We start from the raw sequence: 25,998 nt of genomic DNA on the forward strand, positions 1-25,998 counted from the left end.
GACGGTTCGCCTTGTAGGTTCATGACCAGAGATAAACGAGGAAAGAAGGTAGACAATCGTACCTTATAATGGAGGTGAACAGTCCACAAGCGATTTGGTAGAAACAGGGAGGCTATTGGTTCATTGCAACACTTGATTGATAATACACTTTCACTCTCAGGATCCACGATGGAAGGTGGTTACAATAGTAGTAAATATATCAGGCATTATGAATCGCACTTAAGTATTGTCCTTGAGCCTAATACGAAGGCATTGAGGCTGGAAGACGGGTGTACCGCGGCAGGTAGACTTGTGACTGCTCATGATGTTTGCCACTTCCACCGCCTTTGTGCGCGCATCGAGCAACCCTATAACATGACGTGGTCGTGCCCAATTGTCGGGCAGGCATTCTTCCCCGTACCACTGTAAAAGTACGCTTGACGGGATGCGACCAGTGTCTTGTTTAAGAAGCAACCAACACAAGGCTGCCTCAGCAGCCCCGATCTTGGAATGTATGAGGTCGAGTGGATGAGCCAGCTGGGCTTCGCGAGATATGCGCACTTGGGCGAGGTCATACAGACTCATGCCTCTTTGAGGATCTGCATGGCTTAAGAATGACTTGAGAAGTTTTGGGTCGACCTCGGTAGGTGCACGCTGCTGACCCGATGCATCTGCATGAACGAGGGATGCGTCGTGTTCTATTTTGTTGTGTATCGCCAGTGCGTCAAGGTCCAAACGAAAGGCGTGACCACAAAGCAGAATTCCTGCCAAGGCGAGTAAGGCTGCCAATATAAAGGACAGGTTATACACTTCTTGGACCGCGCGTATCAGATGCCAGAGTCCAATGTTCTGTCCATTGCGGGGCCTGATAATGGTAAGATTTAAGTTTGGAGCTGTTCGAAGAGACGGAAAAAACATACAAGTAGCCATGATTTGCTAGTGCATTGAGTGCTGGACAAGGAGAACGTCGATCGCCCGGAGTAGCGGGGATGAAAGGATGTGAAGTCTGATTTGAAGTTGACATTTTGGTACTCGGATTGATCCGGTGGCGTAGCCCCTGTGGCGTTAGCCTTTTTATACCATGATCTCCTATTTAAAATGCGGGTCTCATGAGTGCGTCATGCAAGCGAGTCTGAGACATCCGCGCAACACCAAACACCGCGGACATTCATTGTATTTGGTTTTATTTATCAAGACCTTTGAACCAAATACAAGTCCTAGTCGCCCAAGCCTCCTCCTCCTCGTTGCCCTGACCTCGAAGTATGCTTGTATGCATGGTTAGAGCAGTGGGGTTCAATTCAAGCCTTGTCCAGAGCGTATGAATATTGTGATATTCAGAATCTCATGACAAGGCTTGAATTGCCATATGCAGATCAACAGCCTTTGTATGTCAGTGTAAAGGTGGAGCGAAAGAAAAGATTGAACGCATCGAAGAGAGGATGTGGTCGATCTTTGGGGGTACGAAGTTAGAGTGGAGACTTTTGGACGTGTAGCAAAGTCAGACGTTTACATATGGTGAAATCGAAATTCTGAAGAAGAAATAAAACAAATCTTCGTGTGCTCGAATAAAGAGTTGAAGGATTTGGTCGGTGGTCTAAAGCGTAAAGTGTCGCACAGAAGGGGAGTGCGAAGAGGAAGAGAGCAAAATTAAAATGCGAATCTTCGAAGCGGAAGAGATATTTGAATGTACGCGCACGGACCTGTCCCGTTCTCGTCGAGAAGCACGAGAATGAGGATCTCCATATCATAGGGCGCGTACAAAGGCCCTTTTCACGTCCGTCAACGTTCACAGGCTCACGATCCGTCCAGCAACCATCATGAGGTCTAGATGTTGTCACTCATCCTTCCAGACTTTTGTTAGCACCGCTCGTTGTTATCTTCTTATCCGACGGTCTGCCAAATTTAATTGGCCTGGGCACATGTATACGACCGCACCTGAGCTGCGCCCTCCCCGTTGCCGGGATGGCCAATATGGGCTATTTGGCCCGTTGATCATCAACTACCTCAGAATCAGAATCATCCGTTTTCACATCAAGATTTGTTCCGGTCGGTGCTACAGCTTCATAGAGAAGATGTGATCCGGTGGGGTTTGATTTATTAGCTACGTTCCTGTTTCAGCCTTCCCGCGTCTAAGCGCTAATGCCAGATTCTATAGGTAAGGTGGACCAAGGGCTTGAAACAGAGTCAATGATAGCAAAGAAAGAGGATGAGTAGAGACTCACCCTGCCGGAATACTCCAAGTGTAAACTCCACCACTAGAAGTAAAACACCACCTCCAGGCGCTAACCGGAGGACCTTTGGCAAGAAGCCTTTGTAAAGGGCTGCAGGACCCTCCTCACGCATAATGGTCATTAGTCTGTTACTTTGTTTAGTATCTCCCTCAATAGCGTAGGAAGAGACGTACGCAGGATATGTCCAATTATACTTTGGGGCAACTCCGGGGACTTTAGCAGCACCTTGGATGCGAGATTTCACGACCTAAATTTACATGTAGCGGTGTCATTGACCAAACTGGGGTACTACAATGAAGAGCATACATCAAAGCTGACAGGCACATCAGTCACATTCACTAAATTTGCCGAATTGCAACTCACGGGGTATTCACGGCAGTTCCGACGAAGCCACCTACACTGCCAGAAACGAAATTATTGAACAGCTGCCCTTGCTGCGTCTAAACTAGGCGATGAGAAAAATACTGCGAGATATTACTGAAGACTTACCTCAGCTGGTGGCAGCATACTACGGACTTGATGAATACATCCAAAATATCCACCATTCCACCAGAAGTGCCTAGTCTCTTGGGTCAATAATCAGGGACGCTAGATTGTGAATCCATTCACCTCCAGAACGTTGCCTCCATGCCGGCATAGAGACCAAGAGGACCTTCCTTCTTGATGACCTGCTTGACTACATCAATGGGACCAGCGAATGTACTACTTTTATCTTGCAGCCTATTGCCATGGGTTAGAAGTAAAAATAGGACGCATAATAGGGATGATCGCACTTAATCTTGACAAGCTCAAATGGGACAACAACAAAACTCTCTGTTGCACCAGCACTGCACCCTGTTAAAATAGAGAGTTGCTGTGTCATCTTAGACTCTCCAGATAAGCCCATGTAAGTCTTCCCCCAGAAGTCGTTGGAAGCACTGCAAGGCAATGAGACAGTACATCGGAATACCTGCGAGAACCTAACTCACAACTTAACCGCGCGCTTTGGCGCCTCGAGAAGAAGAGGCGGGACCAAACCTGTAAACAAAGTTCAAGGCTCCGTAACGAGAACTGTAAGAGTATTCTTGACCTCGGTAAAGTCGGCCGAAACTGACGAGGATATCAGCAGCGTGGTCGCGTGAGCATCGCGATGTCACGACTTTACCCTTCTTCCCGCACTATCGACGATAGAGTGCCAACCATTCCATGCTTGGCCTTTCCGGTCTCAAGCTGCATACGAGTTTTCACCTGAGTCACGGTCCGTCATCGGCCCAAGCGTCATATCATGATGCACAGGTATACTTACGACATCTAAATTATGAGTGAGCGGGCGTCTTATGAGATGAATACGACTCACCTAGAGGGTAAAATGTCAAAATCTCGGAGACACCAGCAATGGCACCGGCGGCGAAATTCGCAACGAAAGGGAGTGCTATAGTTTATTCTGTCAGTAAGGTCTCAAGTACGGCGCCTAGTATGGTACAAGTTGCCTAACTCACGTTTCCGCTGATCCGTAGCCATTATACTTAGTTTTGGTCGATAAGGATGAAGTCAAGAAGGAAAAGGGATCCGTTCAAGAGTTCGGCACAGAATCGGACGAGAATCGGACGTAAAACGCGACAGAATACGGCACGCCCGAACCGTTCAAAATTCAGGAATCAGAATTGCCTCTCTGCTCGTGACCATTGACATGTGACAGCGTGACATTCTGTGACCAAACCTTGCCTTACTGATGGACTTCATCAACTTACGAGCACGCGCGTTACTCATGCGAGGATGGTATACATCGCCTCCTGGCAAGAGTTTCAGGAAGCAGCTGAAAACCTTTACACAAAATCTCCCAACAAAGTTTTTCTTTTCAACATCTATCGCTGTCTGACGCTGATGATGTCCCCACAGGCTCGATATTGTGTGAAATGGAGATCATCAGAGGGCAAGCTCGTCCTGAAGATTACAGATGATACGACAGTGTGTCGTGGTCTCATTTCATTATGAATCTACATCTTACTTATCATATCTCACATCTCTAGTGCATAAAGTTCAAAACTTACTCCTCAATCTTCCTCAATCGATTCGAGGCTCTGAACCTATCACTAATGCAGAAAATGCAAAATAAACGCCCTACACCAATCGTACATGCTCTAGGTGTGCCTGATACCACTAGGGACGCAGACCAGACGCGCTCGTCGTCTCCGTTCGTTGCACAACCTGCGGGTCCTGCAGCTGGGGGTGTTAAGAAGAAAAAGCCAAAGAAGAAGAAGTAGGAGCAACATTGCTATGCGGCTTCTGGTAAGTCCGCCGAAATGACCCAACTATCACATCTTTGTCTGATGACGTCTCTTCGCTTAGTGGTTTTATGGGAGCATAATCTCCCGAGGTGGAGCGAACATGCGCAGTTATTACCAGAGCGAGACCATCGTTTATAGATCTGATTTGTCAATAAGCCGTTGTTCGTTTGAATGGCGCAAGGCCCCAATGCCCGATCGATCATGAAATGTTCATCACCGCTACCTTGTTCTGATGCAAGAGGCAAAATAGGTAAGCCATCCGTATGGGAATGATGGAAATAGACATACAAAGTCTAGCTTCGGCGTCGCACAGGCTTGCTTAGCACTAAGCTATAGAACTTACCAATAAAACGACGGTGCCTTGGAGCACCCAGTGCTGAGCGCTGATCCACCAGATTGTTAATAGTGTTTAATGAGACTGATCAGCACACGCAATCGTACGCGCCCACGATAATGGCGCTCGACAATGGATGTACAAGATGATAGCCTAAATGTCAACGACAACGGGTAATGTAGAGCCGGGGCACAGGCGTTCATCATAAACCCCAATGTCCACTGGAGGCGGAAGACTGGCAACCGGAAGCTTGAAATAGTCAACATGTGGATGAGATGTAAATTAGCCTCTGCAGATCATCCGATCTTAAAGGCGGTACAGAGGGAACTATTCCGAGGGCGATCTGTGAAAACCCCGGAGTGGGTCTCCGAGGACACCATGCCAATATCACAATCTATATGTGGAGCACGGTGCAACACCAAATATTTTTATGGCCTAAAGAGGGGTTACCGTACTCGACTGATGTGTCACAGATCCATGAACTAGTGAATACGCCGTTAAGACTTGGAGCGAGTTCTATTCACAGGGTCCGGCTTGAAAGTAATTATCCGATACGGATCCGACTCTTTGTCGTTAGTAGAAAGAGTACTAGTGAAATGACTCAAGATACGCACCAATACGAAAACAAATCGCGTATTCAAAGGAAACATGGAGCTTGGTTGAGACCCTAGTGACGACTTGCGGAGGTTGGCATTAACCGACTCCCTGAGATGACAGCCTGACAGGACGTACAGAACAAGGCATCTCGTGACATAGGATTCCGCAGATTGTTCATCAAAAATGGAGACTGGTTGATAGTCGATGATAACGGCGAAAAGCGAAAAACAAAGTGCATGACAGCATATATGAGGGCACTTGATGAGCCACAATTTTGGCAAGTAATTTGGTACATACCGATTGCAGCGGAAACAGATTACTCCGAGGATCCCATCATATATGGCCAGCGGAGTTCTAGCTGTCAATGATGCAATTTTGGATGGTACAACGGTGGTAAAAGTCTGTAAAGAGTGAGAACGGAATCGAACCACAAGTGAGATGTGAACGTTCATCCATGCAAATCGGTCTTTCTGTGAAGGCGACCTATTTGGCAGCAGTAACTGGTGCGATGCCGGGTAGGGACAAGCTGGTGCGCAGTAGCAAGGTAGCCTGCGAAAGTGAGCAAAAAAAGATTGTGTAGAACACAGGAATGACAGGACTCAGATCTGATACCATCGCAAGGTGACAATATCTAGCTTCTCCTAGAACCGGTTCTGGATGCCAGTGGGCTGAAACTAATCAACTGGGAATGAAGGAGGGGAAGTGGGCAGCTTTTCAAGCAGTCCTCAGAGAAGAGGCTTCGGAACCAAGGTCTCATGTGTACATGTCACTTGAACATGAAGTTACTGTCCCCAACAACACTCCCTTATATTTGATGGGGCGTCGTTTGCAGAATAAGTCTAAGCATGGTGCAGGATGTTAGAAATGATACAAAGATCGCACAAAGAAAGACAATTGAGTTGCAATTGAGTCGCAGTTTGTTATATGTTTTTGAAGGGCCGACACGGCTGTATTCAAGTTGGTCCAGCTTGGGCAATTGGCACAGCTGGTCTCCATAAATACGTGTACATAAATAATGTCCGGTCACTGTCATCGGCATCGTCAACACCCTTCAGCTTCCGATTCCAGGTACTAAGCACTCGACGCTGCATATTCTACGCGCATTGCGGGACGCCTCAAGTTATTGGGAACACCTCACATACCCAAGTTCGGTAACTAGTCGAATGTATTGCATTGAGAGGACATCGAGCTCATTCATAAAGAGCACTGATTGCTTCTACCTTTAGTGCGAGAGGTAAGCCGTGTGGTTATATTCCTATTCTGATATGCCTTCATCTCCATACCCGCCAACAGTCATTCTTCCGCTACTTGGTCTTCTGATACTCAAATCGCATTGCTCATGGCGCTCCGGCGGTATACAACATCAATCGATGGTACCATCCCAGTTCCTGCACTCCTCTATGACGATGAAGAACATCTGGCATCCCAGGATGGCGTAGGTATATATGATGGGTGCGTGTACTTTCTGGCTTTGACCTGGTGCATTGGTTTCCGTGTTCATGTCACCAATTAACAGTCTGCAGAAAGCTCCCGACTATCAGACAGGTTCTGTTCACGTCTCTACGCATCGCCTATTTTTCGTTCATTCGCAGAACCCTACATCATATTCTTTTACTATGGATCTACTTCATGTGACACGGACGAATTATTATGCTGGTTTGTTCAAGTCTTCGCCGAAGGTCTCACTCTTCCTCGACGCCAGCACTGCCTTACCTTTGACTACAACGTCCGGGCAGCGAACAGAAATATTCGAGAGCTGGGAATGCGAAGTTTGCAGCCATCGCAATCCTCCAGGTTTGAGTCCAGCCGCAGCTCGAATATGTGCTCTATGTGGCGTTCCGCGCAGCGCATCTGCGGTGTCAACAGCGTCGGAGACATCATCTCAAATTCAATCCTTGTTCTCCTCTATTCCCGAGTCTTCATACACCTCTATATCTTCTTCAAGTTCCCCAGGACCTCCATCTCCTCCATCAACGAATGATGATTCTGATGGAATTGCATGTCCTGCATGTACCTTCCTTAATCACCCGTCTTTGCGTGTCTGCGAAATATGCACAACGCTGCTTCCCAATATTGAACATGCCGGGAATATGAGGGCGAAATCCGCCCCCTCCACTCGACCAGTATCACCCATAAGTGACAGCATCGATCCCGCGAATCTCCTCATCAAATTAAGTTTCCGCAAAGGCGGTGACAAACCATTTTACAACGTACTCAGGCGTGCACTTAGATCTCGGGCTTGGGAGGCAAGCATGGTGCCATGATTTCAATAGAAATATAACTAATTGCATATCCTGGCAATTAGGGCAAACGAATTGGTCATAATGCGAGAAGCGGGCCTTCTGGCCTTGCCATTACAAACCCTAATTACGGACCGACACCCGTTGCCATGCGTCCTTCTGGAATAGGTGGGGAATTTGATTTTTGCTGGTACCGCCGGCGCTCACATTGATGGTCGGTTCTTAAGATGGAATTATGCGTAACGTAGAAGCTTCGGCTTATGTTACACAAACGGATCTAAACGATGCCCTGAAAGACTTAGAGGGGTTAATGATGAAAGCAAAGGATCTCGTTCATCTCGCGGGAGAGCTGAATGAGAAACTTACTGCATCCTCTACAATAACTACGACATCAACACTTGCTTCTCCATTTCCAACGACCTCATCCCCATCAACTCCAGGCACCCAATTGTCAAGTCCATTTTCGGCGACCACGCTTGTTCCCTCTACGGAGCCCGAAGAAGCCAAATTTATACGTTCTTCACTTGCGCAGTTAGGTTTACAGATGTCTAATGCTCCCGTCACGCTGGACATGATCAGGGACGAAAGGAGATGGGTAGAAGAGTTGGCGCGGGAACTGGCAGGGATGTTGCAAGGATTTCCGGATGATATTCCCGGTCAGAAATCGGTCGGAATTATGAAAGATCGAGGGATTGTTGGGTTAGATGAGGTCTGGGGCGGATGGAATCGTGCGAGAGGCGTAGGTAAGGGAACCCTTTTGACACTGCCCAAGTGAGTTACTGAACACACATTTTGCGCAGCATTAATTCCGCCATCGACTTTTCTGCAAGTACTCCCTCACCTCCCGGCATACACGTCACCGCCTATCCGCAGCAGAGTGTTTAATTCAGGCTTATCCGTGCTCCATATTCCGCCTTACACCCACGCTTCGTTCACGGCTCGCATAGTGGGTTATCTCGCCATGTCTGGTGTAATGACAACAAGTCAGATTGCCCGTGAAGAGAACATCACGATCGGCCTTGCAGATGAAATGATCGCTGCTATTGAAGCTGATGGTGTGATTTGCCGGGATGATGAAAGATCGGCAATCAAGGGGGGCGGAAGTGGGACTACATCAGAAGTCAGGTGGTCGAGGAACCTCTTTCTGGAATATATTTGGGATGGTCAATTGTGAAGATGCTTGCATTAAAGTTTGCAGCTACTGCCGTATAGATCGCAGGCGAGTTGTTGACGAGTGTTGGTTGGTAGATACTGCGGGCCATTATAAGAAACGACTCGGGCAACTCGGGAGAGGTGGAAAAACGGCGTGACCCTACTAGCTCCGTCAGCAAATAATTGTGAATGGAAGCCATAACGTTGCTTTGGTATGCGAGCGAAGAACTCGAGTTCTGGTCCAAACGTTTTTCTGGCTTACGATTAATGAATTTCTCTAGCATGTTTGGCAAAGGCTTTAGAACCAAACAAACGCCCGATCGATCGACCGATTACCTATTTTGGGCGCTTCAATATTGCCTGCAAGCGATATTCACACCTGGCTCGGTAACGAACTGTCATTGCCATGTGCACTACAGCAGGGCGAGACCTATTCTGCTCAGCACCGATTATCCCGCAGCTTATGTATATGTGATGGGTCTGAGGCCCTGAGCTTGCTTCTGAATTGATGCTGTCCCGTAAGTCAAGGACTCAACTATCTCAATGGAATAGATAACCGCCGGCATCGTCGTGAACCGAGAAACAAAATTTACAGCTACTAGACTGTCGGCTCGCCGACTGATTACTTCATCGGTACGTTTTTTATTCCGACAAGATCGGTCTGAATTGATTCTATTACCGATCGGCGACATGTCTTTCCCGCTGCTTTGGTGCTGTCAAAATGACATACTGTTCACTTGCAGAATTAATCGAGCTGGACTGCTGCAGGAATGCTTACCTGAAATGTATCTGTCATAGTCTGTAGTGATATACCAGACCGCTGGTATGTAGGAAAACACGTGTAGGCTTTTTGTGCGCAAACTTACGAGGTGATTACAGGAGGTAGCATCCCTGAATGAATAGCTCCTTTTTGCTCCTCATGTTCGTCGAGCAACGTAAATGTGTGTGCGACTGCTAGAAGCGGTGTCTTCTAACGATTTCCATTCTTCAATCAGCCGGCGGAACGAATATTAACGAAATGCGTACCCACACTGTCGGCGTGGGGGATACTCTTTCCCCAGTGATATCGGCATATGTGTGGTTCTCCATTGCTCAAACGTTCTCCTGCGACGTCGAGATCATTACGACTGTTAGTCCCTTTCAGGTTTGTAGCAACCGACTGAATTTCAGTTATGAACTCACGCTCGATAACAAAAGGGCGCAGTGCCGCAACGATCACCAGTGGCGTAAGTCGGCTGATGCCAATCTTTAGTTCAGCTGGCCGAAGGCGGCCCCCGCGAATTGAGGTAAAGTGTCAGTTCGAAAATAATTCACTTCGGTGTTTACTCTATTCAGCCACTGTGTGGGTCAATGTCCGTTCTCGGGGTCAGGAACAATAATGAGTACTTACTGCGTTGCCTAATGATTGTGATCGACTTTGATCATCGAGTGCATCTTGTTGTACTTAAAGTTTCCCATGCAAAGACGAGATGTGTTTGAGGACTAAGTTCCCGATAAAAGTCCCGTCAAACGCAGCACGGCATCCGGGATGAAGACGATAGCGGAGTCGGACTCTGGACCGAGTGAGAGTTCAGACTGGCACGATGATCATGGTGATCGGACTGCAAGGTCGGAATCAAGCGTTGATAGGTGTTCTTCGATCCGGGACCTACAAGGTGTCCGGATTGCAAGTTGTGATTAATTTGCGGTGCCAAAGGATCAGTGGGTGCATGTGGGTAAGTGTGAGATTCAACAAGGTGGTAGATCGCATCACAGCCGTGATGAGCATCATCATCCCGCGAAGGCTGCAGGGATGGAGAATAGCAGTGAAGGAAATAGGGTTCGACATCGCATCCGTCACAGTATCAGCTTAGCTCGTAGATGCACCACATCAACTGAGCTTATCAAAGTAACACGACAAGTTCGGGGTGTTACGCGATATTGCAATTGGGATAATTTCGGGATCTTAAGATTTCGAGCACAGCCATGCTAACGTTGTACCAAGTAAGAGCAGCTGCAGTCAAAGGAGGTGGTTAAGCTTGAACTTTAGGTATAGTGCTGTGCTGAACCTTGGGCTATGCTAAGATCGGATGAGGCTGTGGAAGATAACTAAAAATGGAAGAGTAAATTAGGTAAGCATGCCTTGCTTGAACCCCGGTAACTTGACCAAGTAAAGATGGCATCAGCATACCGTACACTGTCAACAACACCCTTTCCAATGGTGGATGCGGCCCAAACTATTGCATCCAATGATTCCATGATCATTTCTGGGTCATCCCGGCCCATCTCCATATTTTTATATCAACCATGATATAATATAATTCTTCCGGTGCACACGCAAATGGATCATCCCCTCCCTTTATAACTACATATCATCCTACTCTTCATCTAATCGGTCATCGCATCCATCTTCCCTCCTCTGACTCTTCAAATCCCTTCTATTGATTCAAGTACGTCGTATCATCACTTTGAATTCGAACCTTGGTAGCTCACCATCATACCAGGTTGGCCCTGCGTTGTATCACTACTCTTCTCTACAGCTCACGACAACCTCGCTGAAACAAGTGATCTCATGAACCCTTATCTACCAACGTTTGATTCTTCACTCGACACAGGCGCTGTAGGGCTAACTCCACCATCCAACTCTGGATCTTCTTCCCCTTCTCTACTGAACGACCATCCCAATCCTCATCAAACGCAGGCGCCTGATCGTCGCGTAACCAATTTTATCGCTCGGACATCGGGAGGATCACCGACAATGCATTGCCATCGCTCCTCCCAACGAACACCAACGTCATTCCAATCCCGCCAGCCTCACATAACTGATCGCAGTCAATCTGCTTTTGTCCCTCGCTTTAACCCATCGGCCACTGGGTTAAGTGCATGTAAAAATCTGACAAGGCCTTTGAACGTACAGGAGAAAGAAAATCTCTTTCATCTAGACAATCTCAAGTATTTTCTCGCTACTGCGCCGTCCCGATGGTCGTCGAACGCTTCTGGTTTAACACAAAATGATTCGTTCCCCATGGACTCCTCTGGCCACCCAGCCTCTTCACATCCCTCCATGAACCGCTTCCTTCTTCCTTCTTCGGAATACATCACCTGTGTCTCGTGGAATAATCACTACCACATAACGGGCACAGACATTGTCCGCGCGCTTGTTTTCCGCTTTGAAGCATTTGGAAGACCCGTCAAAAACATGAAAAAATTCGAGGAAGGTATTTTCAGCGATCTGCGCAATCTCAAGCCTGGTGTCGATGCTTGCTTGGAGGAACCCAAAGTTAGTATCGTCCAGGGTTTCTCATGATGCTCCATCTCATGTACAACAGTCACCATTTCTGGATCTTCTTTTCAAATATCAGTGCATACGCACTCAGAAAAAGCAAAAGGTGTTCTACTGGTATGTATCTTCTCCATTATCCTGAAATTTGTGGCTCACTTTCCTCGAAAGGTACTCGGTCCCTCATGATCGCCTTTTCCTAGATGCCCTCGAGCGCGATCTCAAACGCGAGAAGATGGACTTGGAACCAACTACTATCGTCATCGGTGAACCTGCTCTCTCGTTTACATACGAGCCGCAGCGCAGCCTTTATGAACAGTTTAGCAAGACCATGGAGGCCGATGGCGACGTCATCAGTAATTTTGACGTCACCCAAATGAATGGGAAATGTGACACAAGCGGATCAGCACCGACGGTTTCACGTGCGGGGGCGATGCACAACTCTAACTCGGGGGAGTTGCATCTTAGTAACTGTCGCATTGATGGCGGAGGCCCACATCTTCCCTCAGCACTGCATGGTCCCAATATGGCGTACCTACCCCTTTCTATTTTCGAAGGTTCTCCCACCTATAAGCAACGTCGTAAAAAGCCAACCAGCAGGCTGGATGCGATCACGCGCAGTGACTCGGAAGAGACACCCATTCACACATACGAGGTTGGCGTTGGCTATGGACGTAGTGATTCCAGCATGACAGCTGCCGATATGTTCACGTCTCAAGCGAGAGGTGAACAGGATCCTAGCGTGAGACAAGTCAAGGCTGTGCTACAAGCCCATGATAGCACGATTTGGTCAACTACACCGCAACTCGCTCCAGGGCAGACTTCTGCCACCCTTCCAAATGGTCCAGTCTTCGGACAACGGTCATCAATCAAGCAGCCTTCATCGCAATCTCATCTTCACCCCTTTACGGAGGATTCCTCATTATCTTCGTTCTCCTCGGATGTTGACGGCCATCACGCCACCAGCCTGAGCGGGATAACGCTCACTTCGAAGGTGTTTGTTTGCCCCCTCTATTCCTGTGGCCGCTTGTTTAAGCGTATGGAGCACCTAAAGAGGCACGTGCGGACGCACACCATGGAACGCCCATTTGCTTGTAACTTTTGCAAGAAGCGGTTCTCTCGGTCGGACAACCTCAACCAGCATCTTCGCATACACACACGGACAGAAAGGGCTGACTCAGCTTCTACCGATCTAAATGCGTGCGATGCTGATATGGAAAACGAGGAAGGAGATGAAGATGACGTTGCCTTTGCTGCCGCTCTCTCTTTTGCAGAGGGTGGCTTACAGGACATGGGGACGTGTGTGTTGGAACTGCAAGGCCAGGTGCAAGACGTGCAAGGCGACGAAGAGGGTTTAGTTGCGTTGTCCGGCGTCTCCCCTGTTATGGATACCGACGCTACCTCGGACGGTGGGCTTGGTAACAGCTATTTCTTGCAAAGTGGCACCGCGGACCACACCGGGTACGTTGAGCCAGCGGAGACCTGGGCCAGTCCCTTTACGAACTCTCCGTCGTTGAGTTCGACTTGCAACGGGGAACCGACTATGACGTCTTTTTCGGCTCCATCCCATAGACAGGATTTTACCCTGAACAATATGGCTCTCCATGTAGCACCCTCAGAGGTCGGACCTCACAGACGTCACAGGAGCGCCACTCCATCTCTCATACGCTCGCATTCTGTGTCCAGCCGACACTACCACCCTTATGCATCATCCTCACATTCGTGCCCCAGTTCAAGTCACTCCAGCCCAAGCACTCTCTCTCATTCTCCTGATAATTCCGCGGTTTCATTAAACGCTATGCCTCGTGAGGCCTTCAGGTCGTCACAGCCGCGTTCATTCTCAGCACCTTCATTCAGTGCCAATCAAGGCTTGGATAGAGCGCTCGACATCAGCGGCCTTAATTTCGACGGTATCTTCTCGAATTCCATGACGCTATTCTCAGAACCTAGTGCATACGACCTTTTACAGGGATACACACACCCCTCCTACGAATCAACCTTGTTGTCAATCTAGATCGTTCGAGTCGGAATACAGTATACTTCTCTTTTGTCATCATAATTCTTTTCGTTCATCTTGCTAGCTATAAATGTATCGATAATCTATTTATCACCCACGACCTAGTACATACTATACCACCGGTGATTGTTTTGGGGCATCGTGCAGGTCACTTTTGTGTTCTCCCCCATTTACGACACCGAGCCTCACGTGTGCCATTTTCTTGTATTACATATCACATATTACGAATTGTTACTTCACTATCGCTCAAGCTCGGTGACTCATCGATCTTGCGTGCAAGGTTCGATATGCATGGAGCTGCGCGCACTAGTTTTTCTTGTATAATGTATCGGAATTTCGTCATCCATGTCAGCGCAATTGACAATGCCTACGGCTCGGAACTCAATATATGGCATGAAGTGTATATGCCGCAATCTATCGCCAATTGAAATGTGATGCTGGAAGAGGTGGCCGGCGGTACACACACAGCTGACTAATAATGTAAAACCCACATACGCCACCAAACATAATACGGAACTTCTTCATTACGAACGTCGACCAGACAACAAATATTCCGATATGTTTTCTGGATTCAAAAGATCACTGGTGAGCGCCCGGAATCGCTTGAAGCTACCCGACATGAACTGAGCATCAATCAACTACAGCCCCAAATATCCATCTTGTGTGCATCATCTATCATCCGTAAGGAAACCTTATAGGAGCTGAATCTTTTCTCTATACAGTCACCACCCATCATCGCCACCATCAATTCAGGCCCTTGCACTGCTGCGGAACGCCCTCTCCTCTCCTTATCCCCCTGGAAAGCCATCGGCGCCCCCACTTGAGTTTGATCTAGAAGTCGTTGAAACGAAACCTCCGACCGCCGATCAATTGAGGACCATTCTTACGTACATCACCCCGTCGAGGTCTACTGCACCCCCTGCGTTGTCTGCCTTTTTATCTGCGCATCCTGCATCGCCTGGTCCGGGAGAACAGCCTCAAAATATGAAAGGTATCGTGAGTCTTGTGGAACAAAATCCGAATGTGTTCAAATGGCCTGTTGTCGTGGACTGGAATGGTGGCCGTGCTAGTGTAGGGGACGTTGAGGGCGTTAAAGCAATATTGGAGGCCATCAGGCAACAGAGAGATGGAGAAGTGAAACAAGATGAAGTCGATCAGCCTAAAGGCTGGTTCTCATAAACGCTCGGGCAGGCAACTGACATTTTGACGCATACATCCGAGTTGTCGTAAGGACTATACTTCAGATTCTCCAACTGCATGCTGGAAGAAATGTACAGCGTGTAATTTGGTATATATTCTGTCCATATGGTAAAAAGGCAGCAATGCATACATATGTATTATAATTATCCAACGAAAAAGTGATCTGCAAGAGAAATTACTGGTCAAAGTCGACAGTGCGCCGCGATCATCACTCCCTGCATCCTCTGCCAAACTGTGGCGTCCCCTGATCCCCTGTTCCCTGACTCATGTAGTGGGTGCTGCTGGCGGGCTGCGTGTCACTGTGTCTGTCGCTGGACCACTTAACACGGACTGGGTGGATGTGTCTGGTGCTACTCCCACGTTGGTATTTGTCACTGACGCGGATGTCTCATTTGACGAGGGTACACTTTGAGGGGCGTTGTTATTTGAGCTGATTTTCCCGACAGTCCCACCGACGGCGCCACCAACTACAGCACCGATAACGACAATGGCAATAACAAAGATGGTGATTTTGCCATTGCGAGTCTTCCAAAAAGATTTGGTGGGATGCGAGGCATATGTAGCAGCAGCAGCTGCAGGAACATCCTTTTCCTGTACCAAAGAGCTGCTTTCGACGTCTGTATCACTAGGAATTGGTTGTGGAAGTGTGAGCGGTTGTGTCGATAAGGGGCGGGTAGGACGGTCATCGAGTAAATCAACGTTGTAACCTTCCTAGAAATCGGATATGTTTTAGTCACAAAACGGGACGGGCGAGCTAAGAAGTACTGCACACCTGCCTCTGTGCCCTCGTTGCTGTGGGAGCTGCATCAAGTAGGTTCTGGTCATATGGAGACGACATGATGCTTCTCGAAGATATTGGTGATAGCGGGAGGTCGCATAGGCAGGCGCCTGCAGCTCGCTTGCAATTACTTGCTGGACAGCCTCATCAACTGCGTGCCTGTCTGCCTGACAAGCGGAGTTGCCCTAAGTAGCTACATTCCGGATCTTGAGCGTTCAACAAGCAATTCACTCGAGTCTCGATAGACGAACGATGCAAATACGATGAGTCGTGATAATGATGTAGATAATACAATACATTGAGCCTGTGAGGTATCCTTCGCGACTGGCCACAAGCCTCATGGTTAGTATCGGGGTCCCTTTGCCATCGGACTTGCCAAGAAGTGACTAGGGTTCGGGACTCTGTGCTTACGGTAGCACCGGCCTCAATGCAGCAGCATGGTTGGCTTCTCGCGGCTTTGTCCTTACAATGACCTACTAGTTGAACGTTGTTGCACGATAGCTTTGGGTATGTATTTATATAACCGGCCGTAATTGCTCACGCAAAGGATGAGGCAAGACGCGGTCTCATTCGAGTTAGTACATCATTGATATACCTGAACGGCGCACGTCTGACAAGGTTTGCACCCAGACAAAGTGTCACTGGACCGTCATGATGCCGTATATGGCTAATATTGAGGCCTGATGCTATCGTCCAGGCAGTTTACGAAACGATCTGGCTCCCCACTAGTGTGCGATGTAAACTGTCGAACGTTCCATGGTCACCTGTATTTGCGACGTCCATGATAGTGCAATCTTGGACCTACGAATCAATATATATAAGTGTGAGAAGAGCAGGCAGGGTTGTGCTTCAGTACGAACTTGGTAAGTATCGCTCTAACAAGTCAGGAATTTCTGAATGGAAGATAATATACCATTAGAACCACCGGTCTTCTTGACAAAAGCGCACATCTATTATAGATCATGTGAGTGCCGGAGAGATCGACACTGCGAAATGAAGGAAAGCCTCCGGTCTTCGCGCATATAAAGTTTGACGAAAACCCCCAAAGTCATTTAACAATTGGGTGACTCGGCGCAAAGGGGGGACCGCACAACTGTGGGGTAGCAGCACTGGAAATTAATCAGGTGCCCGAGGTTGTCGCTGCAGGCGAAGATTGGTAAACGCAAAGTACTGAATTCGGTTGCAGGGAATGGCAGGTGACATTCAGGAGCGCGACGACAGGGATTCTCTTCCATTCCCAATGACAATTTACCGAGGTTTCCAACATATTAGGACAGAGCTGCGATTCTGCCTGTTCCAGGACCGTGCACCGAGCTGACTTCATAATTGCCCGTAATGCTACCTGTATCGAGCTACCTCATAATCAACGCTTTAAGGACCGGCAGAACAAGAAATCACCTTTCGAAATCGGTGATAATCCAAAAATGTAGCAGGTTCAGGGGCCTTGAGTCATTGGGGTGCTGACCAGCATGTAGAAGTCCCGTTAATTTACTGAAATGCCAGACTGAGTCACCCAGCAGCGATGAGTTGCCCGGTTATTAACAGGCCACGGTAGATGAATCTCCGCAGAAGGTGGAAGTTGACTGTGGGATGCGAATCGTAGTCATCCAGACTCTAGGACGCTACGTGGTTTGTACGTGGCTGTCAACGTCTCAAAATATTTAGAAGTCATTTCTTCTAGCCAGGACTGTCGGTGATAACGCCATCGCTTTGCAAGATAGGGTGCACACTGCTTGGTTCAGACTTGTACTTGATCATATCTTTAAGAAATAAACATACCTGTTGACTTGCAATTGGGATATGTGCGATGGGTCATTGGAGTTGGTTGGTAGTATTTGGTACAGGGTTGCGGAGCCGACTCGGAAATAACGCGGGGGTCCTGATAACACACTCGGCTCGGCCCCGCTAAGCGGTTGTTCGGTTGTAGATCGGCACACACACGTGGTTTCGCGGTTTGAATGGCACAGTTTGCGTTTTAGCGCAGAGATCACCGAGGAGCTACTATACGCGCTGTCCAGTATCACAAGCGTACATCGCTCTCGCGCCACCCAGAAACGCGAATTTTGTGAGTTCTCATTCTTGCATTCATTACAACACTTGAAGTTTCTAATCATTATGCTTCGCTTCTACAACCAATCCAGCTCATTCGGTTCCTTCGTTGAGAATCAAGCGTTTCATCAACCATGCCCTCGTTCTTGAACAAGGTCTTTGGCAGAAGGACAAGCAATGACAGGATCCAAGCAAGTCATTTTCAGGACTCTAGCGACAATAGAACTTTACTGGACGGAAAATACGAGGCTATTTCTCCTCTGGGCTTCACCGCTCCCACTATTAGCACCTTGTCAAAGGCTCAGACGGGCAAAGATCATGCTGGATTCTCTTTGTTTCGGCCTAAATCTCGGTATACTCCCCCTAACTCTTCGTACAAACGCACAGAGAATCTTCCCCAATTGTCGCTCCGCCTTCCCAGTCTGAAAGACGATGCAGAGTCTCTCCAACTTGGCGTTTTCGAAGTTGATCTCGAGTCTCAAAGGATTTTCGATGAATCCGTCATTGGTGCAAAGCTCCTGACTCCTTTGGAAGCTCTTATACTCGTTCGAGCCTGTGCGCAGAGTATCACTGAGCGGGGTAAGTTATTGTCAATTAATCATTATACAACCATATAATCGTCTTAGGCTTGGAAACCCTTGGAATTATGCACCCTCACTGGCACTCCGCATCACCCGATATTCAACGAAAGCTGATTTCGCTCTTCATTCATTCATTGGCTCCCAAAAGCCGCATAACCGTCATGTCTCCAACGCCTGCCGCGGCAACATCCGCCTTTGAAGCTGAACTCGAGTACACCCGCTCTCCTCACGACGTTGCAGCTGTTCTCCGTTGGGGCCTTCGTCATCTTGTGCTTGAAAATAACACTTTCGGCAAGGATGTCTCTGCACCTGAGTGGGCGTGGTACAAGTCCTTTTTCGACGCTGAAAAAGGGGCGTCGTACCCACCCAAGAGTTTCACGGAGTTGCTTCTCCCCAAGCTCCCTCCAGTGCACATCGAATTACTTCTTGCGACCATTGACATCATATCCGCATTAGCTTCGCATGCTGAAGCGAACAGCATATCTGGTAGCAAACTTTCCAAGTTTTTGGGCTTATGGTTGCTCACCGCGACGAGGACCGAGCAAACCGACAACTGGACCACCTTTTATGCCCGATGGGAACGTGCTGGTCGGATTTTGGAACATCTATTCCTTGCACGAATTAGGTATGTATACCACATGAACCTGAGGGTGTGTCTGACCATAACACAGGGAGGAGAGTTTCAAATCTCGACTGCCTACCCGACTTCAGGAACTTGTAAAGCACTATCCATATTCGAGGGGCGTGTCCGGCGTTGAAGAGGACCTTCTTCCTCATCCTCGCTTCTCTACGCGGAGCTGCAGTGTCCTCTTTGTGCGCATTGAGGTCCTTTTGTCAGAGTCTGCGCCACAGCCCAAACCATCGCCCGTTCGCCTGCTCTTAGATGCATTCAAGCTATCTTCCGAAGGTGAAACCTTTGAGCACGTTGAGTTGTGGAACTCGCTCAAGACTGCCGCCAACGAAGTTGCCTCTACATCCTCGGTGACTGGTGCTCAAGATGGCCCACAGTTCGGTCGGGTATTCGTGGATGAGACGATCCACCTCCTCGCGTCTACATCTCGTAACGCCTCTTCTCCAATCATGTCCCCGACAATTGAAGTTGCATCGCCCGTGCCTAGACGCTCTTCGCCCTTCAGTAAGATTCTCGATCGTAGTAAAGACAAACTTGCTTTTGGAAACGGAAACGGGAGCAGCGCAACGTCCCCCGTCTCGTCTGTTTCCTCGCCAATCATCAGCGACTGGGCACAGTTCTCCACTAGCGGTTTCGGTGAAACAAGTGCAGTCACGCCGCTCGCTGCAACACTCCTTGACAAGGATGTTGAGACTACAGAGCCGCTCGCGTCCCCTAAGTCGGCTAAGAAATGGGGGATGTCACGCTCGGGACAGCGCTCTGCTGACTCCCCATACGAGACGAGCGCCAAAGAGCCTGCAGTCCTCAGCACCAAGCTCGCGAGTGTTCACATGACGCAGGTTGACGAGGCCTTCATTGATTTCTGGTCCGACGCCATTGCAGACCCCATCACGGCGAATTGGCCCTCGTTTGTCATCTGTGGGCTGAAGCCGTTGCCCGCGAAAGAAGCTGTCAACTGGCTCATCGTCGAGCAGACGTATGTACGCCAGCAACCCCCGCAGCCCCGTCCGACATCTCCCGAGCGCCGTGGTCGCACGTCGCCCCGCCCTTCGCTCCGTTCGGAAATTTCTGGCACGTTCGCTGCTACGAGGAAGCGATTCAGCTTTTTAGGTGGGATCAGTAAGACGGGTTTGACAAGCAAGAAGAGTGCAATAGGAAAGTCGCCCAAGGTTGGGGAGCTTGGTGAGATCTTACCTGGGGAGGAAGGATCGGAGACGCCGACAGCTGTGACGAATATAAGCAAGGGAGTTGGCGCTGGCACTGCCACAGTTGGTGCAGTCGCCGCAGAGGTTGTTCAATCACCTGTCCCTGAGGAAATTGTCCAGTCACCGGCCGTAGCTGCACTCGCAGAGCAGCCTCAGCAAGAGCTACATGAACAAGCCCTGGTCCAAGAAGCCATCGTCGCGCTCGCAGCTATACCCGATGAATCTGTTCCAGAGTCCGAGGGTACGCTTGTCGAGGAATCTGTGTCGCAGTCTGAGCCTACACATGATGGCGAGACCCCCGTTTTTGGAACTCCTGAAAACGCTTCGCTTGCTGAAACTGCTCAGGCCGACCTTCCAGAAGAACCCCCTGTTCAACCCACTCAGGCAGTTGAGCCCGCACCACCCGCTGCTGAGTCAAAGCCCGTTGAACACACCAATGGTGCAGCATCCATGGAACCGCCATCATCTGCCGACGTGTAGGACGATGTGGACGTCTCGGTGGAGCATCTATTAAATTGAGGACATTGTTGAAGGATCCATCGCGATTACCTTGTTGATTTCTTTTTGGTTTATTTCATGTTTGATCATTGGTTGCGAAACCCTCCTACTGTCCTTTACCATTTACTGGACCCGAACTAATCTACATTCACTGTCACATGCAGGATTCCAGATACCGCGTTGCCTCACTTTATTCATACAACTATCATTTGGACCGTCATTCGCCCGGACACGGCCCCACCATTTTTCCTTTATATCCCATATGCCCTTTCCTCGGATACCTACTTGACCTTGGTGCTTTCAATGTTCCAGTACTCCTGTGCGTAATCTTGGATCGCACGATCAGAGCTGAACTTGCCCATCTGTTCCAATTGGATTATTCATGTTCATCCTTGTTATGTTTCCATACCTTTGCAGTGGTCCTGATACTCTTCTTAATCCACTCCGTTCGATCATTATAGGCTTCGTCTACCATACGAAGAGCCTCGATGTCTGAAAAGGGTTCATCAGGGACGCTATCGCCCGCCCAGCAAGTTACTCACAAGAGTCAAAATCTTCAGTGATGAGGTAGTAGTCTCCCTGACGAATCGTGTTGAGCAGGCTGTTCAAATAAATGAGTAACTTCATATACACTTGCTGGAGAATTACTTACGGCTCGTACACGCCCCTGTCACCAAACAACCCAGAGGAAACCGCGTCGAGAACTTGTGCAAGAGCAGGGGACTTCTGCTCGACAGGAACAGGGTGGTATACGTGTTGATAACGAAGGTCTTCCACTGCGGGCGTCAGATGACCGAAGAAGACTACGAGAGAACAGTAAGTCTGTAACACAGGCAGTAAATGCGAAACTACGTACAGACATTGCTAGGGCCGACTTCCTCCGCGATCTCGATGTTCGCGCCATCTATCCAAACAGTTAGATCTTTATGACACTGAATAATGGTACAGTACATACCAACAGTGCCCAGTAAAAGCCCACCGTTCAAGCAGAACTTCATGTTGGACGTGCCCGAAGCCTCTGTACCCGCGGTGGAGATGTGCTGACTGATGTCCGAAGCTGGAATGAGGACTTCTGCCAAGGTGACTGAGTAGTCTGGTAAGAAGAAGACGTTCAAGTAATCCTTCGTGTCAGGATCAGAATTGACCACGCGAGCGACGTTGACGATCAAGCGGATGGTCTAGAAGCTCGTCAGTATCACAAGATTGTGCGTCTCGCTCGTCGAACGAACCAGCTTGGCGATATAATCTAAACGCCGATCAGCTCGATAGGATTGTTGACGCGCGCAAACACTTACACCCTGGGGCGGCTTTGCCTGCGAAGAAGACATTCCGCGGGGTCACCGTCTTCCTCTCCTTGGGAGTCATAGCTTTCAGCTTGAGGTAGCGCTAGAAAAGGTTGAGCGCAAAATTCAATGATTGTGCTATTGATCATGCTCACATGAATGACGCCAAGAATATTGAGAGTTTGGCGCTAACAAGATTGATAGGTCGGATTTCGAGAGGACATGCATTGGTATCTACGTACCTTATACTCGTGCAATCGCTGGAACACTGATCAGCCCTCAAGTTCCGCATTATGTATATGTTTTACTGACCTTGATCTGGACATCGAACAAGGCTTTGGTATTGACGTTAAGACCTAAAGTAACCTGCATGTGATGAGCAAGCTTCTCCTTGTTAGCTTGCTTTACAGCTGCCCAGTCTTCTCTGAAGTCTTCGTCCTCGACATAATCGAGAAGACCCTCAAGTTTGGTAAGGTCCTTGAGCCATATGCTCTTCTCTATGTCCAGAGTCAGGGTGATGAGCCTGCTGAGTCCAGGGTTGCACTGGTATGTTTGACTTAGCCTCGATGGCACATCTATTTCAAAATAGCCACACACCTGGTCCAACCACCGACGAGGAGTGACTTGGCAAGACGATGAGAAGCAGAAATGCATCGAAGATATGATACTCACTGCCGTTGGTCACGTTTCCAAACCTTGCATGAAAAACCTCAGTCAGTATACGCTAATTCAGATTTGAAATCGAACCTACTTGCTAACTCCATAGAAATCTACGAAATCTTTCAAAATAGTCGTCTGAACCAGTTCGCTGTGCAGCTGGAGGAGCGATGGTGCTACTTATTCAGACAGATTCCAAATACCCAGCGAAGACTTACCTCGGCCACGCCGTTGACTTTGCGACTGCCTGCACCACGCACATTAGTGGGAATACGAAATGAGTCCTGCGATGCTCACCGATGCATGCCAGGTGAGCCATGCGAACGTTCTGAGGAATGCTCTCTAAGAAAACCTTTGAGTCATGATTCATTGGTTGTAACATCACAATACCTTCGATTAATGACATCCGTGCAAGCCGTTCCTTGTCTCCAGGGAACTTCCGTTCTACAGCTGTTAGAAAGATCAGTCGAACACTCAATTGGAATCAAGTCTGTCTTTCTTACACTGCAAGAACGACCTGCGGTTCGATGTTTAGGTCAGCGTACAAGACAACATTTTCCACTACTTACAAATTCTGAAATTTAACATGATTCAGTAAAGAGGTTTAGTAATATAACACAAGACTCACGATATCAAATATGATCTGCATGTGCCTACAAAAGAGTGCTTTAACGCCAGTGTATCGTTGCAATGCATGATGCTCACCTAGGCAAGAGATGCTGCATAAGGGGTACGGGCCACGTCTCAAGCGCTTCCTATCATCAATGTCTTGCGTCAGCATCCATATCACAAGAACTGGCATTGTATCGACTTACTGGGAGGACAGTATGATTGGTGAAGAAGAAAGTCTCTGTGACGATGTCCCAAGCAGCATTCCATGGAACTTCTTCTTCATCAACGAGGACTCGCATGAGCTCCGGAACGGCGAGTGTTGGGTGTGTCTTCAGTAAAGTAAAGTTAGCCCCTGGTACGTGCACACGCATATATCGGCCTTACATCGTTCAGCTGGATCGAGACATCTAGAAGAAATGTGAGCATTTGAAATTGAGAACCAATTAGGTTCGCGTACATTGAGGGAACTCTGTGATGGGCTTTCCAAGGTTCTTGAATCGGCGAATGATGTCCGCGAGACTGGCTGCAGTCCAGAAGTACTGCTGCTTCAAGCGAAGTTCCTTTCCAACTTGAAATGGGCCTCTTAAGCACAACCTACTTTTCAAATTGTTGGGAATACTTACAAGTAGTATGGTCGTTGGGGTACAAGACGGATGTGATTGCTGCTGCGCTATTTGAAGACTCGACGGCACGTTCGTAATCCCCCGCTACAATCAAAAGTCATCAGTCGAGTAAAAGGCGTGACGATTTGGCTGTAAACGCACCATTAAAACTGTTTAGATCAAAGCCCCTCTTGGGTTTACTCTCCCACAAACGGAGATTATTCGTGTTGCGCGTGTTACAGCCAGGAATGGGCACATCATAAGCGACAGCAAGAACCTCCTGGCCACCTTCCCAAATGGCGCGGCCGCTTCCATCGGGCAAGCGCTCTGCAAAGCCGTGAAACCGCACCTCATAGCTAACATCAATGCGAGGGAGCTCCCATGGGTTAGAATTTTCCAGCCAGGGATCCGGCGCTTCCAGCTGCTGTCCATCGGGAGAGATGAGCTGCTGGAAGATGCCATACCTGTAGCGCAGGCCGTAACCCCACACAGGAAGCTCCTGGGATGCGGAAGAGTCAAGGTAGCATGCTGCAAGACGTCCGAGGCCACCGTTACCAAGGCCGGCGTCACGCTCCTGGGCCAGGAGATCTTCCATGTTGAAGCCAAGCTTGTCGACCCCCTGCGTGTATTGTTGCTTGAGGCCTAAATTGAGGAGGGCATTGTCGAGCGCACGACCCATGAGAAATTCGAGAGATAAGTAATATGCCCGCTTCCCTGCGGTGCGAGAATAATGCAGTTGTGTGTCATTCCAGTTGATCTGTGCATCGACGATGAGTCAGATGGGTGAAACGATATGAGATAAAAGGACATACGATCAGATTATCGCGGACGGAGAGAGCTGCAGCCTGGTAAGCTCCAAGATTGTCGATCTCGTGTGGTTGGCGAGCCAAAGACGTTTGGACATGGTTGACGATCGACTTGGTGATGGATGGTACGCCTGTGGAGGTGATTGAGCGACACACGAATTGGTTATTCTGATTAGCTACCTGTGTCGAGGCCTCTCAATCCATCCTTCCAGACTTTCTCTTCGCCTCTGGGCCACTTTTCCTTGCCTTCTGAATCTTTTTCTGGTAGATATCCTGTTGAAATGTATCACATATCTCATCGAGGAAACACCTGACGAATTTAGCATACCGGTAAGTGTCCTGACATGTCTGCGGCGACGTTGAACCTTTCCAATGGCAGTAGTATCAAGCACAGATGTCATGTCCAGTCCCAACGATGCTGGAGATCGTGGTTGATAGGGAAGAGACAAGCGCTTTGAGTGGAGTATAGACTCTAGAATGGAAGGACGTCATATCAAATCGACTACGGCGGAAAAAGAGGGGCAATCTGGATGGATCTGGACCCAGAGACGGAAAACATTTTCACATTGGACTTGTTTGTCGTCACAAGCGATGGTCTAGATCGGATCCCAGGATCCACTCACTACTCGGGGGTCATTCGGACCATCCGTACACCAGCAGACAGATAACAAACCGTGTGCGCCTCATCCTTGTCATGACGACCTTTCCGTGTCGATATCCCACAATCTCACTGCGCCATCCAAACTCCCGCTTGCTATCGTCTTACCCGACAAACTGGTTGACCACTTCTTCACTTCCTTCGTCCTTTCAGGCCTCCCCAACTTGAAATTGGAAGCGAGCTATCCCCATGAACAAGTAATAATCAGTTGTCCACCGGGTAGGCACAAGAGCCTAGACCGAATCGGTATGATCCGTCTTTCGGTGAGACACTCTTGCTGATGTTTTTTTTTGGCTTCACAGAGGCGGAGATGAATGATTTTTGGCTCAGGAATCTCACCTGTCGGATGCGGGAAAATTCCA

General features: G+C 48.6%; 9 protein-coding genes across 9 annotated transcripts; 5 read left to right on the forward strand and 4 right to left on the reverse strand.

Moving 5' to 3' along the window:
- Nucleotides 1–94: 94 nt before the first annotated feature.
- HD556DRAFT_1289417 (Chloroperoxidase) lies at nt 95–1,099 on the reverse strand. Its single transcript, XM_041299372.1, has 2 exons — nt 900–1,099; nt 95–844 (listed from the first exon to the last, which is right to left on the reverse strand). The coding sequence occupies exons 1-2, from the start codon at nt 1,001–1,003 to the stop codon at nt 220–222; spliced, it is 729 nt and encodes a 242-aa protein (XP_041162229.1). The 5' UTR covers nt 1,004–1,099; the 3' UTR covers nt 95–219.
- A 1,005-nt stretch (nt 1,100–2,104) lies between these two features.
- On the reverse strand, nt 2,105–3,846 carry HD556DRAFT_261684 (mitochondrial carrier). Its single transcript, XM_041310060.1, has 14 exons — nt 3,689–3,846; nt 3,547–3,621; nt 3,496–3,500; nt 3,355–3,437; nt 3,280–3,299; nt 3,179–3,227; nt 2,984–3,127; nt 2,820–2,930; nt 2,700–2,769; nt 2,574–2,650; nt 2,517–2,523; nt 2,384–2,457; nt 2,202–2,335; nt 2,105–2,151 (listed from the first exon to the last, which is right to left on the reverse strand). Exons 1-14 carry the CDS (start codon nt 3,708–3,710, stop codon nt 2,129–2,131), a joined length of 894 nt encoding a protein of 297 aa, XP_041162230.1. The 5' UTR covers nt 3,711–3,846; the 3' UTR covers nt 2,105–2,128.
- HD556DRAFT_1357429 (signal recognition particle SRP9 SRP14 subunit) lies at nt 3,494–4,706 on the forward strand. Its single transcript, XM_041302521.1, has 3 exons — nt 3,494–4,157; nt 4,220–4,478; nt 4,539–4,706. The coding sequence occupies exons 1-2, from the start codon at nt 3,966–3,968 to the stop codon at nt 4,451–4,453; spliced, it is 426 nt and encodes a 141-aa protein (XP_041162231.1). The 5' UTR covers nt 3,494–3,965; the 3' UTR covers nt 4,454–4,478; nt 4,539–4,706.
- A 1,685-nt stretch (nt 4,707–6,391) lies between these two features.
- Nucleotides 6,392–9,054, forward strand: HD556DRAFT_1357430 (EAP30/Vps36 family-domain-containing protein). Its single transcript, XM_041302522.1, has 7 exons — nt 6,392–6,559; nt 6,611–6,642; nt 6,702–6,860; nt 6,925–7,654; nt 7,714–7,816; nt 7,876–8,391; nt 8,449–9,054. Exons 3-7 carry the CDS (start codon nt 6,748–6,750, stop codon nt 8,820–8,822), a joined length of 1,836 nt encoding a protein of 611 aa, XP_041162232.1. The 5' UTR covers nt 6,392–6,559; nt 6,611–6,642; nt 6,702–6,747; the 3' UTR covers nt 8,823–9,054.
- Nucleotides 9,055–10,928: 1,874 nt separating this feature from the next.
- HD556DRAFT_1357445 (STE-12 alpha) lies at nt 10,929–14,461 on the forward strand. The gene is made up of 4 exons (XM_041302523.1): nt 10,929–11,229; nt 11,284–12,059; nt 12,109–12,179; nt 12,231–14,461. The coding sequence occupies exons 2-4, from the start codon at nt 11,352–11,354 to the stop codon at nt 14,071–14,073; spliced, it is 2,622 nt and encodes an 873-aa protein (XP_041162233.1). The 5' UTR covers nt 10,929–11,229; nt 11,284–11,351; the 3' UTR covers nt 14,074–14,461.
- A 29-nt stretch (nt 14,462–14,490) lies between these two features.
- HD556DRAFT_262387 (thioredoxin-like protein) lies at nt 14,491–15,509 on the forward strand. The gene is made up of 3 exons (XM_041310061.1): nt 14,491–14,661; nt 14,721–14,737; nt 14,799–15,509. Exons 1-3 carry the CDS (start codon nt 14,635–14,637, stop codon nt 15,253–15,255), a joined length of 501 nt encoding a protein of 166 aa, XP_041162234.1. The 5' UTR covers nt 14,491–14,634; the 3' UTR covers nt 15,256–15,509.
- A 31-nt stretch (nt 15,510–15,540) lies between these two features.
- On the reverse strand, nt 15,541–16,114 carry HD556DRAFT_1441138 (uncharacterized protein; the record flags this gene model as incomplete). Its single annotated transcript, XM_041306240.1, has 2 exons — nt 15,541–15,987; nt 16,049–16,114. The coding sequence occupies 2 exons, from the start codon at nt 16,112–16,114 to the stop codon at nt 15,541–15,543; spliced, it is 513 nt and encodes a 170-aa protein (XP_041162235.1).
- Nucleotides 16,115–18,237: 2,123 nt separating this feature from the next.
- Nucleotides 18,238–21,000, forward strand: HD556DRAFT_1306679 (uncharacterized protein; the record flags this gene model as incomplete). The annotated part of the gene is made up of 3 exons (XM_041299949.1): nt 18,238–18,682; nt 18,730–19,309; nt 19,356–21,000. The coding sequence occupies 3 exons, from the start codon at nt 18,238–18,240 to the stop codon at nt 20,998–21,000; spliced, it is 2,670 nt and encodes an 889-aa protein (XP_041162236.1).
- A 299-nt stretch (nt 21,001–21,299) lies between these two features.
- Nucleotides 21,300–25,379, reverse strand: HD556DRAFT_1441140 (glycosyltransferase family 35 protein; the record flags this gene model as incomplete). The annotated part of the gene is made up of 28 exons (XM_041306241.1): nt 21,300–21,380; nt 21,428–21,510; nt 21,561–21,619; nt 21,671–21,821; nt 21,875–21,922; nt 21,974–22,196; nt 22,248–22,264; nt 22,314–22,404; nt 22,457–22,489; nt 22,544–22,561; nt 22,614–22,844; nt 22,899–22,924; nt 22,974–22,996; nt 23,053–23,117; nt 23,177–23,205; nt 23,256–23,300; nt 23,349–23,408; nt 23,504–23,519; nt 23,587–23,611; nt 23,664–23,713; nt 23,774–23,899; nt 23,955–23,977; nt 24,028–24,138; nt 24,194–24,277; nt 24,335–24,929; nt 24,985–25,109; nt 25,159–25,251; nt 25,307–25,379. The coding sequence occupies 28 exons, from the start codon at nt 25,377–25,379 to the stop codon at nt 21,300–21,302; spliced, it is 2,604 nt and encodes an 867-aa protein (XP_041162237.1).
- Nucleotides 25,380–25,998: the final 619 nt, after the last annotated feature.

Source organism: Suillus plorans, assembly GCF_016647745.1.
Source record: "Suillus plorans strain S12 chromosome Unknown HD556scaffold_17, whole genome shotgun sequence".
Taxonomy (NCBI): Eukaryota; Fungi; Basidiomycota; class Agaricomycetes; order Boletales; family Suillaceae; genus Suillus; species Suillus plorans.

What these genes read in the sequence shown, in the direction of transcription:
- HD556DRAFT_1289417 (XM_041299372.1), bottom strand. Translation starts at nt 1,003, where the DNA reads ATGTCAACTTCAAATCAGACTTCACATCCTTTCATCCCCGCTACTCCG. An exon ending in CTAGCAAATCATGGCTACTT is followed by an intron (nt 845 to 899) that starts GTATGTTTTTTC and finishes TACCATTATCAG; the next exon opens with GCCCCGCAATGGACAGAACA.
- HD556DRAFT_261684 (XM_041310060.1), bottom strand. Translation starts at nt 3,710, where the DNA reads ATGGCTACGGATCAGCGGAAAC. An exon ending in TCGATAGTGCGGGAAGAAGG is followed by an intron (nt 3,300 to 3,354) that starts GTAAAGTCGTGA and finishes TATCCTCGTCAG; the next exon opens with TTTCGGCCGACTTTACCGAG. An exon ending in CCAAAGCGCGCGGTTAAGTT is followed by an intron (nt 3,128 to 3,178) that starts GTGAGTTAGGTT and finishes ATTGCCTTGCAG; the next exon opens with TGCTTCCAACGACTTCTGGG.
- HD556DRAFT_1357429 (XM_041302521.1), top strand. Translation starts at nt 3,966, where the DNA reads ATGGTATACATCGCCTCCTGGCAAGAGTTTCAGGAAGCAGCTGAAAAC. An exon ending in AGATTACAGATGATACGACA is followed by an intron (nt 4,158 to 4,219) that starts GTGTGTCGTGGT and finishes TCACATCTCTAG; the next exon opens with TGCATAAAGTTCAAAACTTA.
- HD556DRAFT_1357430 (XM_041302522.1), top strand. Translation starts at nt 6,748, where the DNA reads ATGGCGCTCCGGCGGTATACAACATCAATCGATGGTACCATCCCAGTT. An exon ending in CATGCGTCCTTCTGGAATAG is followed by an intron (nt 7,817 to 7,875) that starts GTGGGGAATTTG and finishes TCGGTTCTTAAG; the next exon opens with ATGGAATTATGCGTAACGTA. An exon ending in GAATCGTGCGAGAGGCGTAG is followed by an intron (nt 8,392 to 8,448) that starts GTAAGGGAACCC and finishes CATTTTGCGCAG; the next exon opens with CATTAATTCCGCCATCGACT.
- HD556DRAFT_1357445 (XM_041302523.1), top strand. Translation starts at nt 11,352, where the DNA reads ATGAACCCTTATCTACCAACGTTTGATTCTTCACTCGACACAGGCGCT. An exon ending in CTTGCTTGGAGGAACCCAAA is followed by an intron (nt 12,060 to 12,108) that starts GTTAGTATCGTC and finishes CATGTACAACAG; the next exon opens with TCACCATTTCTGGATCTTCT. An exon ending in AAGCAAAAGGTGTTCTACTG is followed by an intron (nt 12,180 to 12,230) that starts GTATGTATCTTC and finishes TTTCCTCGAAAG; the next exon opens with GTACTCGGTCCCTCATGATC.
- HD556DRAFT_262387 (XM_041310061.1), top strand. Translation starts at nt 14,635, where the DNA reads ATGTTTTCTGGATTCAAAAGATCACTG.